The 16,801-nt window shown below is 40.6% G+C and overlaps 1 protein-coding gene across 5 annotated transcripts; it reads right to left on the bottom strand.

Moving 5' to 3' along the window:
* Positions 1–279: 279 nt before the first annotated feature.
* LOC108715906 (probable peptidyl-tRNA hydrolase 2) lies at positions 280–12,131 on the bottom strand. Of its 5 annotated transcripts, none has more exons than XM_018261449.2 (7): positions 11,972–12,131; positions 10,683–10,800; positions 9,887–9,964; positions 6,315–6,389; positions 4,729–4,841; positions 2,541–2,655; positions 280–855 (listed from the first exon to the last, which is right to left on the bottom strand). In XM_018261449.2, exons 2-7 carry the CDS (start codon positions 10,794–10,796, stop codon positions 766–768), a joined length of 585 nt encoding a protein of 194 aa, XP_018116938.1. In that variant the 5' UTR covers positions 10,797–10,800; positions 11,972–12,131; the 3' UTR covers positions 280–765. The 5 variants fall into 5 exon arrangements, with proteins under 5 accessions (XP_018116938.1, XP_018116942.1, XP_018116939.1 ...); XM_018261453.2 differs by having other exon boundaries at positions 4,729–4,826; positions 11,972–12,130; XM_018261450.2 differs by lacking the exon at positions 11,972–12,131 and adding an exon at positions 11,819–11,961.
* Between the last annotated feature and the right edge of the window lie 4,670 nt (positions 12,132–16,801).

Here is a 16,801-nt window from a genome sequence, read left to right on the forward strand (position 1 = left end):
TATAATGAGTTCCTTTTTCTCTATAATAATAATAAAACAGTATCTTATACTTAATCCCAACGAAGATTTTATTAATCCTTATTGGAACCAGCCTATTGGGTTTATTTAATGTTTACACGATTTTCTAATAGACTTGGTATGAAGGTCCAAATTACGGAAAGCCCCAGGTCCAAAGCATTTTGGATAAGAGGTCCCATACCTGTAAATGTATATATATATATATTTGGGTGTTCAGCTGGTGTTTGCAACAGAAAATGACTGGATTGCGTGAGCCAATTGTTTTAAGCAGGTAATAATAATAATGTCATTTTATAGAACAATGACTAATAGTCACAAGCACAAAAAAACTCAGCTTTGAACACTACTGTGTGGCTTTTTCTGTGCAACAAATAATTGGTTCCAAGCCAGGCGTTATCTGTAGGATATCCCTTTGCTTCAACCATGATTGAGGAGATTAGGGATTAAAAACATACTTTTTTCAGAAGATTCCAGACTGAAATTCTCCATTGACCACTCTCAGCAACGTGGCTGTTTTCTTGCTAACACCTTTGCAGTTTTTAAGGTTCCCAATAATGAATAATGACATGACAAGGTTGTGCTCAACATGTTGCTCAGGAGCTGACTATTCAAGTTTGCTCACGCCCTCCCTCTTAACATGGAGGTGATTTTTTGGGGAAGTGTTTGGAAACATGTCGCCAGAGCTCCTCTCAATGACGTCACAATCGATAAGTGGCGACCACACCCACATTCATCGCTCTGCTCTTCTCAGTTCAGCAGCTTCAGTTTCCCGGTGACCTTGTTAACGCTTTCTTCTTCGCCCATAATGGAAAGGACGGTGTAGGATCCGGCTGCAATCTGTGTAACACACACACACACAATGAGGATTAGGAAACATTCAGATTAGGACGGATTCACTGAGAAGTTGAAGAGTTCATACTGACAGATACAATAGTTCGTTTCTAGAGAAAAGGGCTGATGCCTTTTTAGTAGGGATGCACCGAATCCACTATTTTGGATTCAGCCGAACCCCCGAATCCTTCGCGGAAGATTTGGCTGAATACTGAACCGAATCAGAATTTGCATATGCAAATTAGTGATGGGAAAAACATTTTTTAGTTCCCTATTTTGTGACTATAGTCACGTGATTTCCCTCCCTGCCCTAATTTGTATAAGCAAATTAGGGTCCAGATTGGTTCGGCCCGCAGAAGGATTCGGCCGAATCTGAATCCTGCTGAAAAAAGCTGAATCCTGGCCGAATCCCGAACTGAATCCTGGATTCGGTGCATCCCTACTTTTTAGAAGATCAACTGACCGGTCAGACTGACAGTTTTGGAGCCAGAACAGATTTTACTTCTCTGATGCATATTAAGAGACTGTGTTAAATTTGTCTTTTTTTTACCTTAAAAGGACCCAAAAAATGTTTTTTTGCCTAATAAAAGAAAACAAAAAAAATTATAAGCAATATGACTATGAAGATTTTCATTCATCCAGGTGCGCAGTGCCAATAATTGTACCAATATTAATCAAAAGAAAAAGTATCCAAAACAATTAATGAAGGGAGAAAAATACCAGCAGTTCACCCCAGTCCATGGGCGCAAAAATCAAAAACAGCAAAAAGTTGTGTTTTCTCCAAAAGTAAAGACCAAAATTATGATTAAAAATTCAAATCGTTTATTAGGACATACAGATGCCCGCCTTATGCGTTTTGGGGCATTTACTCATAGGCCGAGTAATCAACTGAAGACGTTACTCATCCGAGCAGCTTCTTCAGTTCAACTGACTGGTGTGGGAAGCATATAAACTCTTCCACTAATCCAATCACAACGGCACATTGTAACTCTTTAGAGAGGAGACATCTGAAACTCACAGAGGTGTGATTCAGTGGGGGTTATTGCGACAGGATTACCAAGCATCATGCAACTCCACAGTTGCATACTGGTGTTACTTGTAAAAGTTGCACGAATGGATGTGTTTAGTGTTCTGCAACTGCCGGGGTACAGATGTTAGGACAGCATTGTATGTAGTAGGCAGGTGGTGCCAGGGATGGTTTCTCCACCATACAAAATGTGGTATATTGCAAAGTTGCTTAGAATTATGTTTTCTTTTATTAGGCAAAAATAGTTTTTCTTTTCTTCCTTTAAGCCAAGGGCAGGGTGAGCATGGGTTCCCCTGCTCTCAGCCTGCACATTTTTTCAGGCTGAAAGAAGCAGATCTGATCTGTGCCCCACCTTGATTCGGATGAGATCCACTTCCATGAAATCACACACACAGGGGAGAGGATGGCAGCCTAAAAAAGTTGCTTTTGCGTATTTGAGTTGACCGTGGCTGCCTGTGACTCCACTCAAGCAGACGCCCTTCTCCCAGTCTGACAAAAATATGCTCCATCTGCACTTGGCCTTACAAGTGTATTTGAATATGCTCATGCCAAACAGGGGGGGGGGATATTTTGCCTTTGCTACGGTTCCACATAGTGTAATTAAGACACACGAATCATCACCAAAACATAACTGAAACATTTGTTTGCTTCATAGTTTGATTACCTGGGTTCTGCCAGCATCCTGCACCAAGTAATTGGGTAAATTCATGCTTAAGGCCAATGCCTGCAGTTCCAATAAATGAGCCGTACTAGATCCCTGAAGTACAACCTTCTTTGCACTACAAAACAGAAAGCAAAACAAACCCTGTATGGGATAAATGTCAATTTAACAGCAGTACATTCAGGGCCAACTGTCAGTCTGTAGCTGGCATCTGAGCCATAAAGAAAGACAGGCCTGCTGGGTTTCTATTAGGAATCAGGATCCAGGGAAGGAAAACAGCAGATGGCTATTGTGAGTTTTTGGCTTCCTTCCCCACACAGCTACAAAGCAACCTAAATTACCCTGTTTTACTGCTACTCAAAAACGTGTATTACCCCCTGTAACAAAGGGGATTGCCATTCAGGATATATGAGAAAGTTATCAGGAATTTATAATAGTTTGCCCCAATAACAATGTTAATATTAGGGATGCACCGCTTCCACTATTTGGAATTTGGCCAAATCCCCGAATCCTTGGTGAAAGATTCGGCTGAATACTGAACTAAATCCTCATTTGCATATTCAAATTAGGGGCAGGAAGAGAAAAAATGGAAAAAAATTCTTCTTTTGTGATGGAAAGTCATGTGATTTCCCTACATTGTCCCTAATTTACATATGCAAATTAGGATTCGGATTGGCCAGGCACAAGGATTCAGCCAAATTCAAATTGTGCCTGCAATTTAGGAGAGAAATGCTTTCTGGCAGGCTGCTGTTTTTCCTTCTCAATGTAACTGAATGTGTCTCAGTGAGACATGGGTTTTTACTATTGAGTGTTGTTCTTAGATCTACCAGGCAGCTGTTATCTTGTGTTAGGGAGCTGTTATCTGGTTACCTTCCCATTGTTCTTTTGTTTGGCTGCTGGGGCTGGGGGGGAGACGGAGGGGGGTGATATCACTCCAACTTTCAGTAAAGCAGTAAAGAGTGACTGACGTTTATCAGAGCACAAGTCACATGACTGGGGGCAGCTGGGAAACTGACAATATGTCTAGCCCCATGTCAGATTTCAAAATTGAATATAAAAAAATCTGTTTGCTCTTTTGAGAATTGGATTTCAGTGCAGAATTCTGCTGGAGCAGCACTATTAACCGATGTGTTTAGAAAAAAAACATGGTTTCCCATAACAGTATCCCATTAATATAGAAAAGCGTAAGGTATGTTTTCAGTTTCACTCGAACTTTGAAGGTTATATGAAACTCTGTAGGTAGCCGTAATTCTGATGCAACATAAAGAGACTTCAGCAACATTCAACCTAAGCTTTCTTTTCAGCTGCAGCCAATACATTCTTGCTGTGAGTCATTGACAGATTTCACCTGCTCAAACTGGCGGATTGCAGCATGAGACAGAAATTTAAAATGAACTAATAACTATAAAATGTAGAATGAGTTACCAGGTTAGCAGTAGGAAAACCATGCCAACTGACCATTTATATCTCAAAAACAATAAGATGTAGTAACTAAACCTACAACCACACATTATTTAAGAAGAACTAAACCCTAAAAATTAATGTTGCTAAAAATTTCATATTTTATATAGTGAACTTATTGCACGAGGCTAAAGTTTGAGCTTGTCAATAGCAGCAATGATCCAGGACTTCAAACTTGTCACAGGGGGTCACCATCTTGGAAAGTGTCTGTGACACTCACATGCTCAGTGGGCTCTGATTGGCTGTTGAGAAGCTAAGCTTAGGGCTCGTCACTAATTATCCAGCACAAAATGAGCTTCCCCTGTAATATAAGCTGATGCTACAGGTTTGCTGATTATTAAATTCTCATGCTAATTGCACTGGTTTCTGTGCTGCCATGTAGTAATTATCTGTATTAATTACTAATCAGCCTTATATTGTGACATTTCTATTCTATGTGTACTGTATATTGTGAGTGGGTCCCTAAGCTCAGTAAGTGACAGCAGCACTGAGCATGTGCAGTGAATCAGCAGAAAAGAAGATGGGGAGCTACTGGGGCATCTTTGGAGACACAGATCTTTACTGCTAAAGGGCTGTGGTTGCCTTGGGCTGGTACAGAAGCACAAAACATAATGGACAACATTTCTAGCTACTTCTTTAGTTAGGCTTTAGTTCTCCTTTAAGCATCTACAGTTTGTGTGTATGTCCAGCACTATAATATGACATTTAATGGAAATGGCATCAGACCTACCCATAATTATCCCACTTGTAGGCCATCTCTCTTGTCTTGGATTCCTTGATTAGAATCTGATACAAGCCAACAGCTGCATGCGCCACTTGTGCTGCAATCTGAGAAAAGAAGAGCTGACAATTCTTGCCTGCTATTTATATCATCATTAGGCTAATGTTAAACGACTAACTCCTGCTAATTACTGGGAAAGTGTTTCTTAAAAGTAAAGGAAACAAGTAGAATTGCTGCTTGAATTATAAACCTCATATTTGTAAAAAAAGAAACTTGTTACCCTAAAAGAATATATCTAACTACAGGGGTAAATTGTTAAAGGGGTTGTTCACCTTTCAATTAACTTTTAGTATGATGTAGAGAGAGATATTCTGAGACAATTTGTAATCGGGTTTCATTTTTTATTATTTGTGGATTTTGAGTTATTTAGCAGCTCTTCAATTTGCAATTCCAGCAATCCGGTTGCTAGGGCCCAAATTACAAGATTTGATTGGAATATGAATAGGAGAGGGATTGAACGTGACAATGACAATAAATGTGTAGCCTTAAAGAGCATTTGTTTTTAGATGGGGTCAGTGACCCCCATTTGAAAACTGGAAAAATTAAGAATGGCGGCAAATAATTTAGAGACTATAAAAAAATAAAAATTTAAAGGGATACTGCCATGGGAAAACATGTTTTTTTCCAAAACATATCAGTTAATAGTGCTGCTCCAGCAGAATTCTGCACTGAAATCCATTTCTCAAAAGAGCAAACAGATTTTTCTATATTCAATTTTGAAATCTGACATGGGGCTAGACATATTGTCGGTTCCCCAGCTGCCCCCAGTCATGTTACTTGTGCTCCGATAAACTTTAGTCACTCTTTACTGCAAGTTGGAGTGATATCACCCCCTGCCTCAGCCTAACAACAGAACAATGGGAAGGTAACCAGATAGCAGCTCCCTAACACAAGATAACAAGCTGCCTGGTAGATCTAAGAACAGCACTCAATAGTAAAAGCCAAGTCCCACTGAGACACATTCAGTTACATTAAGTAGGAGAAATAACAGCCTGCCAGAAAGCAGTTCCATCCTAAAGTGCAGGCACAAGTCACATGACCAGGGGCAGCTGGGAAATTGACAATATGTCTAGCCCCGTGTCAGATTTCAAAATTGAATATAAAAAAATCTGTTTTCTCTTTTGAGAAATGGATTTCAGTGCAGGATTCTGCTGGAGCAGCACTTCTAACTGATGTGTTTTGAAAAAAAAACATGTTTTCCCATGACAGGATCCCAAAGGTACATAAAATTAGCCATTGTAGAACATACTAAAAGTTAACTTACAGATGAAACACCTCTTTAATAAGATTACATATTAATGCTGAAAAACACAATTTTGTGCAGGAGTTCTTTACAGATTAATAGGCAAAATGGCGCGTAATTGATAGCATTGTTTCAAAAACAAAACAGAAAAGACACATGGGCTTGCTGACCAGGGTTTGTAAAAGTTAAAAGAGAACTACCCCAAACTCCACTACAGAGATTCCTGATCAGGGACATGTATACTGGAAGCAAGAACCTGATATTTCTACAGAATTAGAATATTTAGAGTTACCTTTCCCACGCCCATTGGCAACTCCATATTCACTACAAATACCATTTTGTGATAATTCTCTTCGTCTTCCACTTCCTGCAAAGAGATATCGAAGGAATGATTTTTCTGGTTGGGCAGTAATGAAGTCCTTAATTGTTTGGTACCTCTCAGGAAACATCCTCTCATTCTCAGTCAACAGGTGCTTTTGGTTCCAAAACATGGGGCCACTACATCCAATGACCTCGCTTATCTCAAGGCCCCATCTCATGTATCCGGCAGCCATTCAAGCACAGGATACACAGCAGATAACAGATAAGTACTACTATAGTTTATATAAACAAGCTGCTGTGTAGCAATGGGGGCAGCCATTCAAGCACAGGATACACAGTAGATAACATATGTACTACTATAGTTTATATAAACAAGCTGGTGTGTAGCCATGGGGGCAGCCATTCAAGCACAGGATACACAGTAGATAACAGATAAGTACTACTATAGTTTATATAAACAAGCTGCTGTGTAGCCATGGGGGCAGCCATTCAAGCACAGAATACACAGTAGATAACAGATAAGTACTACTATAGTTTATATAAACAAGCTGCTATGTAGCCATGGGGGCAGCCATTCAAGCACAGGATACACAGTAGATAACAGATAAGTACTACTATAGTTTATATAAACAAGCTGGTGTGTAGCCATGGGGGCAGCCATTCAAGCACAGGATACACAGTAGATAACATATAAGTACTACTATAGTTTATATAAACAAGCTGGTGTGTAGCCATGGGGGCAGCCATTCAAGCACAGAATACACAGTAGATAACAGATAAGTACTACTATAGTTTATATACACAAGCTGGTGTGTAGCCATGGGGGCAGCCATTCAAGCACAGGATACACAGTAGATAACAGATAAGTACTACTATAGTTGATATAAACAAGATGCTGTGTATCCATGGGGGCAGCCATTCAAGCACAGGATACACAGTAGATAACAGATAAGTACTACTATAGTTTATATAAACAAGCTGGTGTGTAGTCATAGGGGCAGCCATTCAAGCACAGGATACACAGCAGATAACAGATAAGCTCTGTAGTATACAATGGGATTCTTCAGAGGCTGTTACATTTGCAAAAGGAGGCTTAACTAAGTATTGATGTAATATCTCTGTTGGGGTGCCCACATTTATGCACCGGTCTAATTTTGTTATGATGCATATAGGATATTGTCTGTTAATCCAATAAACTTTACGTCACTGCCATAAGGCATGTTATATATTAAAAGGAAGTTGCTACTTTGAAAGCTCAGCCAATGATAAAACTGCAAAGAATTAAGAGGGGTTCCCAAACATTTCGATATAACTGTAGGCCCTACACCCACAATGGTGATTTTAGTTATAGAGAACAGTAGTCAAATTTGCCCTAGTAGAGTAACCCATATCAACCAATGGAACGGATTCTTCCTGTAGCTGTCTGGTCTGCATATAGTTACCCTTCATTAAGGGAGAACTAAACCTTTAATGGAATTGCACAGACCTCTCTACAGAGTAGAGCAGTGGAGTTTGAGATCTATGTCTTCGGATCCTTTCTTGTGCAAGTAGAGTAGCAGAACCGCCATAATGGCGGCACATCTGTACTGGGCCCAGGTGTAAAGGGGGGGCCCAGCTGTGCTGCACTTTTCAAATTATCCGGACCCCCCTTGACACTGCCGAAGTCCCAAAAGCAGCCCAAGGTAAGTTTCACTGTACACCAATGTATTCTTTTTTTTTTTTTATTAAACCCCTGGCCACCAATGTATTGTTTTATAAAGGGCTCTGCCACTAATGTTTTTTAAAAAATATTATGTGTGGCTCCTGACCACCAGTTTCCTTTTAACTTGTAACGGGGGCCATGGCCACCAATGTGTTTTTTTTTTTTTTTTGAAACTTTAATGTGGGACCCTGGACTCCAATAATTTTTTTTTTACTTATAATGGGGTCCTGACCATCAATGGCTTTTTATAACTTATATACTTGTTTCAAAACTTGTGTGTGTGTTACCGTTTTAGCAATGTCTGTGTGGCCTTTTTACTGTGGTGTGGGGTGGGTGGGATCTGGGGTGGGGCTTGGGGTTGGCAGGGACCCATAACATTTTCTTGTATGGGGCCCTGTGATATCTGATGGTGGCCCTGTGATTTCTGATGGTGGCCCTGCACAGTAGGTACGAATACCAAACTGGCTGCAACTGCGCATGCGCAAAAAAAAGCTAAGGGGCAGTTTTACTTAGCTTGAGTGAAGGAATAGAAGAAAAAATACTTCGAATTTCGAATGGTCAATATGGCTACTTCGACCATCGAATTGGTTACCTCTACTTCGAATCGAACGACTCGACGTAAAAATCGTTCAACTATTCGATAGTCGAAGTACTGTCTCTTTAAAAAATTCTTCGACCCCCCTAGTTCGCCACCTAAAACCTACCGAGGCCAATGTTAGCCTGTGGGGAAGGTCCCCAAAGACTTCCTAACAATTTTCTGATATAAGGAATATCCTTCGATCGATGGATTAAAATCCTTCAAATCGTTCGATTCGAAGGATTTAATCGTTCGATCTAACGATTATTTGTTTGATCGTAGGAATAGCGCTAAATCCTTCGACATTCGAAGGATTTCAATTCTGCAGTCGAATATAGAGGGTTAATTAACCCTCGATATTCGACCCTAGGTAAATTTGCCTCTAAGTGTTGGCTGTCCTTTAGTGAAAGTATCCGAAAATACCAAAGATGGCACCCCGGAGCTGCGCTACTCTGCATGAAGAGGTGCGTGTTACATTCATGGACAATTGTTTAAATAGCAGCCGAAGCGGAAAAGAGGTTGAATGGGGGGAGATAATGGATGGGGACTTTCTCTTTGGCGGGGGGTTTGTTATAATTTAATTGCTTGTTGGAGATTCTCTTCTTTAAAAGCTTCATCCCTAAGCACCACACTGCCATGTTCTTTTGGTCTTTCAGGTATCCCTGTTAGGAAGTGATCCCCAACCAGTGACTCATGAGTAACAAGTTGCTCTCCAACCCCTTGGATGTTGCTCCCAGTGGCCTCAAAGCAGGGGCTTATTTTTGAATTCCTGGCTAGAAGGCAAGTTGTGGTTGTATAAAAACCAGGTGTCCTGCCAAACAGAGTCTCTTGTAGGCTACCAGTCCATATAGGGGCTAGCATACAGCCAATCAAAGCCCTTATTTGACATCCCCATGGACGTTTCCATGCTTGAGTTGTTCTCCAACTCTTTTTTACATTTAAATGTGGCTCACAAGTAAAAAAGGTTGGGGACCCCCGCCATTAAACTTGGACAAATGCAGTAAAAAAAAACTCTAAGAAATCTCTGTACTGCACGTGCCCTACTAGAAGTCCAGCCAGGAACACCTGGGAGAATGAAAGAAAATGTGGCATGAACAGTACTCTGGCCTGGGGGTTGCTTTGAAATAAAGGAGCGCCACTCTAGCGTAACAAGTAGAATCACTATGATGTCCCCAAAACTCCCCAGTGATTTTACCTTTCATACCACTGATCATTACGATTTATAGAAGAGCTCACAGTTCATTGAACACTCTACAATAGTCACCTCATTCATCCTCTCCAGGTTCTCAAAATAAAATATTGCCGCTTCTTCTGCCGAGATGTTTCCGGTCACAATAAGGGCCTAGAATCAAAGGGGAGGGGAGAGAAAAAAAATAATTCCTTCAATTGTACAGCTAGAATATGTAGATTGACAAGAAAACAGAAGCTAAAGGCACTATAGCCTCAAAAATATACTTAGTACAGCTATGAGATCACTTATCTGGCAACATAGTATCCAGCAAATAGTAATAAAACTGTTCCTTGTACTTGATGGTAACAAAGGTGAACAAATCCATATTGGTACTAAAAGAATCCTACTCGGATTTTAAAAAGAAATGTAAGGTTATATAGTAGCCTTATGGTATGCTGATCCAAATAACAGGAAAAAAAAAAACTATCCAGAAAACCCCAGATCCCAAACATAAATAACAGATCCCAAACATAAATAACAGATCCCATGCTAGAACTAGACAATGTCATTCCTAGAAACATAGTAGATTGAAAATGACACGTCCATCAAGTTCAAGCTTTTTTTTTATCTAAGGAGAGTGCAACACTGGCTCCCTTTGCTCAAATCCACTTGCGCTCCTGAACGCCATAATTGGCTCTACATTTTGGCTGTTGAAAAGCTTAAAGGGATTCTGTCATGATTTTTATGATGTAGTTTTTATTTCTAAATGCCATTGTTTACACTGCAAATAATTCCTGAACCAGCAAGTGTATTTAGTTGTACTATTGGAGTGTAGCAGCATATCAGGTCATTTTGCCTGGTCGTGTGCTTTCAGAAAGAGGATATTTACCTTTTTTGCTTCTTCTTCTGGGATATCAAGTTCCTTCAGCTGCAGTAAATACTCCATATTCACCTCTATAGCTCCCTGGGCTTCCTCTGTGCTTTCTGGCTCACAGGTCTCCATCACACTAGAGATCAGACAACTAGAGATTAGGCTAGAGATCAGGCAACTAGAGATCAGGCAACTAGAGATCAGGCAACTAGAGATCAGTTTAGAGACCAGACAACTCGAGATTAGATTAGAGATTAGACTAGAGATCAGGCTAGAGATCAGACTAGAGATTAGACTAGATATCAGGCTAGAGATCAGACAACTAGAGATTCGACTAGAGATCAGACAGGAGATTAGACTAGAGATTAGGCTAGAGATCAGACAACTAGAGATCAGACAACTAGAGATTCAACAAGAGATCAGACAACTAGAGATCAGGCTAGAGATCAGACAACTAGAGATCAGGCTAGAGATCAGGTTAGAGATCAGACAACTAAAGATTAGGTTAGAAATCAGGCTAGAGATCATGCAACTAGAGATTAGATAACTAGAGAGCAGAGGTGCGGCAATGAGAACAGAGGTACATATATATATATCTATATATATATCTTTTAGATTGCAAGTTCTAATGGGCAGGGCCTGCACTTTACAGACAGGTCATGTGCTCACTCAGGCCCTTCAGCGCTGGTTCCACTTGGTGCTAAACGGCTAAGGGAGACGGCACCCCCAAATTGCAAGTAGTAAAGCAATACAGGCTAGCACACACAGCCAGTTAAACCGGGGTCATACTCCTGGTGTGTTTATTGCGTCACAACGTTTCGGGGGCGTTCCCCCTTCGTCACCTGACGAAACGTTGTGACGCAATAAAAGCACCAGGGGTATGACCCCGGTTTAACTGGCTGTTTAAGTCGCTGTGTGAGCTCTAGCTTGTATTAGAAGTAGCATTGTCTAGTGTTAGCCTGTATTGTATTGTTTTACTACAGGGCCTGCACTACCCCCAGCACCAAACACTGTGTAAAAGGCACAATTGCTCTATACACTCTACTGTTGTGCGGGGGGGGGGCTTTTTATCTGTACAGAGTTACAACTGGTGCCGAGTTCAATTCCCACCGCCACTATTCTCTCCCCTTCTCTGCTGCCGCCTCAGTACAAACCTTCCCCCCAATGACGGATTACTCAGTTGAAGGCAGACACATGGAATCAATAGGCGCTGCAGCTGAACGCCAGTCACTCACGGACACTAACAGCTGCAGGGCCACTTCACAGGTTACGCGCACGCACACACCACCGAGGCCGCGCACGCTTACCATCTGTATTTAATTCTCCACTAAAAAAAACTCGTTCTCTGCCGGATCGCGCCTTCTTTGTGATGCGCCGGTACAATCAGTAACCACGTGTCCGGAAGAACACACGCTGCGGCGGCGGCGGAAGTGTAGCGTCACTTAATTCCGGCAGCGCCACCCAGCGGCAGGAGGGGATTACTAATTACTAACCCACTGACTGCGCGTTACTTTTACAGTGTCCTTTAGTGTGATCCAGAGAGAGATATTCCCAGACAATGTGCCATTGGTTTTCATTTTTTACTATTTGTGCTTTTTGAGTTATTTAGCTTTTTATTCAGCAGCTCTCCAGTTTGTAGTTCAGCAGTCTGGTTACTAGGGCCCAAATTCCCCTAGCAACCCTGCATTGATTTGAATATGAGACTGGAATATGAATAGGAGAGACCTGAATAGAAACATGAGTTAAAAAAATTGTGTAGCCTTGTTTTTTAGAGCTTTTTGTTCAGCAGCTCCCCAGTTTAAATTGCAGCAGCTCTGGTTGCTAGGGTCCAAGTTAACCTAGCAACCAGGCAATGGTTTGACAGAGGGACAGGGATGTGAATAGTGGAGGGCCTAAATAGAAAGATAAGTAATAAAAAGCAAGGATAATAAAACTGTGGCCCCCAGAGAGCAATGTTTTTTTTTGGATTTTTTGGATGCTGGTTCAGTGACCCCCATTTGAAAGCTGGAAAGATGCAAAAGAGGAAGGGAAATAATTAAAAAACTATAAAAAATGTAGACCAATTAGAAAGTTGCTAAAAACAGGCCATTTAATGACATACTAAAAGTTAATCTGAAGGTGAACCTTTAAAGGACTGGTAACATCAAACATTTGTTTTTAAAAATTCATTAATATACCACGGAAAAAAACAACAAGACAAATAAAACTTTAAAATCACACAGCCTTTATTAAGAAATAACTTACCGAAACGCGGCGCGGCAACAATCCATCGTGCAACATTCGATTTCTCCTCCCTGGATATCTCCTACAAGAAAGGCAGGGAGGAGAAATCGAACGATGGATCGGCGGATCACCTTTTCTGAAGAGCGCAAGCAGAGTTTCGCTTAGTTATTTCTTAATAACGGCTTTGCGATTTTAAAGTTTAATTTGTCATGGTGGGTTTTTTTCGTGGTATACTAACAAATTAAAAAATTTTTTTTTGATGTTACTGGTCCTTTAACAAGGCCTAGTATCAGTCCTGGGCTGTAAAAAGGGGCGGAGCCACAGGTAAATGGGCGGGTTGTGACATAAACAGTGCGGAGCCATGGGAAACATGACACAAAAGGGGCGGGCCACATCGCGAGGGGGGTAGAAGACGAAGGAAAGGTGAGTTTCTGCTGGAGGACCAAGGGCTTTTGTTAAAGGGGTGGTTCACCTTTAAGGTAACTTTTATTATGTTATAGAATGGCCAATTCTAATCAACTTTTCAATTGGTTTTCATTATTTATTTTTTATAGATTTATAGTTATTTTTCTTTTTTGCCTCTTTGCAGCTTTCCAATGGATATACATTGCGTCACTGACGCCTTCTAAAAAGCAAATGCTCTGTAAGGCTACGAATGTATTGTTATTGTTACTTTTTATTATCTTTCTATTCAGTCCCTCTCCTATTCATATTCCAGTCTCTTATTCAAATCAGTGCATGGTTCTAGGGGAATTGGGACCGTAGCTACCAGATTGCTTAAAATGCAAATTGAAGAGCTGCTGAATAAAAAGCTAAATAACTCAAAAACCTTAAATAATAAAAAATGAAAACCAATTGCAAATTGGCTTAGAATATCACTCTCTACATCCTACTAAAATTTTCTGAAAGGTGAACCACCCCTTTAAGGGTATTACAAATTACCGGCAGCTACATTGCTGGTAACATGGCCCCGGCCCTGGCAGGTGTTTCACCGGCTAGGCCGGTAAAATACCGGCTGGGTGGCAACCCTAAGTCCATACCTCCCAATTGTCCCGATTTTGACAACTCAACCCGCAGTCCTGAATTGTTACTAAAATGTCCCGACTTTCTCTTTGATCTCCTTCACTGAACAGGCAGAAAAAGAAACAACGTTTCTAAAACATAATTGGCTTTAGACAGAGAGCCCAAAACACTCAGCAGGTGCACTTGGATACTTCTGTAACAATTCAAGATAAGCAAAGGCCATGACATGGAGTTTGGTGGCAGGTATAGGATTCGGGCACGGAGTGTGTCTGAGGGCTGGGGACTGTATCATTGTATTAACACTAAGGGGGTTATTTATTAAAGTCCGATTTTCTTCTCATTGGGGTAAAAAACACCCAATGAATTTGATTAATCGAATCAGTTTCTTAATTAATTCTCTGTATAATTAAATTAATTTTCATATGACTTATTATAATAACAAGTCATCAAGATAAAAACATATTGTTAGGGGATTAAATTAACTAATGTGAAATAGATTGTTGTGCCAATTATCAATTATTTAAGTTCATAAATTCCACAATGACTAAGGTAAAAGATTAAAAAACACAAGCTCCTTTCACAGGAATTCCTGTGAATGTTAAATTGTATCAACCTTATCTTTTACCTTAGTCATTGTGATCTTTATATAGACAAGCACAAGCGCTTTATAATAAATTTAATACATTTTAATACATTTTCAGGGTTTGGATAAACAACCCCCTAAATGTAGTGCCAGTAAATGGATGGCCCTTAGGCCTGTTGGTCCTTAATCCTGCCATGCATGTGCAGCTAACTTTAACCATCAAATTACTGAGCACTTGTGCCCCGGGAGCACTTCTCTTTGCACTGAATACTGGAGCAAAAATCCAACACTTAAGGGCAGATTTATCAAGGGTCGAAGTCAATTAGAGGGAATTTTCGAAGTAAAAAAAATTCTAAATTCAAAGTTATTTTTTGGATACTTTGACCATCGAATAGGATACTACGACTTTGAATTTACTTCGACTATTTGACCATTCGATAATCAAAGTACTGTCTCTTTAAAAAAAAACTTTGACTTCAATACTTCGCCAACTTAAACCTGCCGAAGTGCTATGTTAGCCTATGGGGACCTTCCAGAGCATATTTCTAAGTTTTTTGTATTCGAAGGAAAATCGTACGTTCGTACGATAAAATCGTTCGAATCGTACAATTCGAAGTACGATCGTATGATGCAAAAAATCCTAAGAATTCTACTTCGAATTTCGTAGTATTCAATTCGATGGTCGAATTTCGAAGTATTTTCCACTTCGAAATACGACCCTTGATAAATCTGCCCCTTAGGGCAGAAATAAACAAGCGTTTTCGGTCCAATCCGACTCGCTCCAACAAAACGCAGGGGTCAAGTCGGATGCACCGGAAAAAGATAGAAATGTTGGATGAAGTCACAGCAGTCATACAACACGACTGTCAGATGCAGATTCTGCGACTTCATCCAACATTTCTTTCTCTTACTTTATTTTCGGCGCATCCGACTTGATGCCTGCGTTTTGCCGGAGCGAGTCGGATCGGACCGAAAATGCTCGTTTAGTTCTACTCTAAGAGAGCAGTATCAGGAGGCAGAGCCCTGTCCTGACGCATGTCTATTTTGCACCGTGAATAAAGTGTGGGAGGACCCCAATGGAAAACTACGGGTACAGACTCCCTCCCCTCTATATTTTGAATGAAGTATACAGACAGTGAAGAGGCCAAGAAGTGCATCTCAATAGATCCCAATAATTCTCTATATAGAGTCCTTAGGGCAATAAGCACAGGCCCAATGCAATCTGCGCCTCCTGATGCTCATTATACTTTCAATGATGCCCAAGTTAGGGGGCAGGTGGAGGGTTCGTCTATTTTTCTCCTCCCATCCGTCGTGGATAGCAGATCTGTATCCAAGGAGGGACAGGCCTGTGGCAGCTTACACATTGCAGGATACAGTGTACAAGTGCAAAAAAAAGGCTGCAATGGACTTTGTGGAATCTTGATATACTTTTTAAAATGTACTTGAACCTAACATATATGTGATGGCAGGGCTGCTGTATGTTTTATCATGTATAGCCCCACTTAGAGCTGCTCAGGTCAGCTATGGGATCCGTTATCTGGAAACTTGTCATCTGGAAAGCTCCGGATTACAGAAAGGCCATTTCCCAAAGACTCCATTTTATCCAAATAACCCACATTTTAAATAATGATATCCGTTCTCTCTCTGTAATAATAAAACAGTACCTTGTACTTGATCCCAACTAAAATATAATTAATCCTTATTGGGAGGCAAAAACAGCCTGTTGGGTTTATTTAAAGGGATACGGTCATGGGAAAAAAAATTTTTTCAAAATGAATCAGTTAATAGTGCTGCTCCAGCAGAATTCTGCACTGAAATCCATTTCTCAAAAGAGCAAACAGATTTTTTTATATTCAATTTTGACATCTGACATGGGGCTAGACATATTGTCAATTTCCCAGCTGCCCCAAGTCACGTGACTTGTGCTCTGATAAACTTCAATCACTCTTTACTGCTGTACTGCAAGTTGGAGTGATATCTTCCCCTCCCTTTTTTCCCCCAGCAGCCAAACAAAAGAACAATGGGAAGGTAACCAGATAACAGCTCCCTAACACAAGATAACAGCTGCCTGGTAGATCTAAGAACAACACTCAATAGTAAAAACCCATGTCCCACTGAGACACATTCAGTTACATTGAGAAGGAAAAACAGCAGCCTGCCAGAAAGCATTTCTCTCCTAAAGTGCAGGCACATGTCACATGACCAGGGGCAGCTGGGAAATTGACAAAATGTCTAGCCCAATGTCAGATTTTAAAATTGAATATAAAAAAAATCTGTTTGCTCTTTTGAGAAATGGATTTCAGTGCAG

The sequence above is a fragment of the Xenopus laevis genome, chromosome 4S (assembly GCF_017654675.1).
Source record: "Xenopus laevis strain J_2021 chromosome 4S, Xenopus_laevis_v10.1, whole genome shotgun sequence".
Classification (NCBI taxonomy): Eukaryota; Metazoa; Chordata; class Amphibia; order Anura; family Pipidae; genus Xenopus; species Xenopus laevis.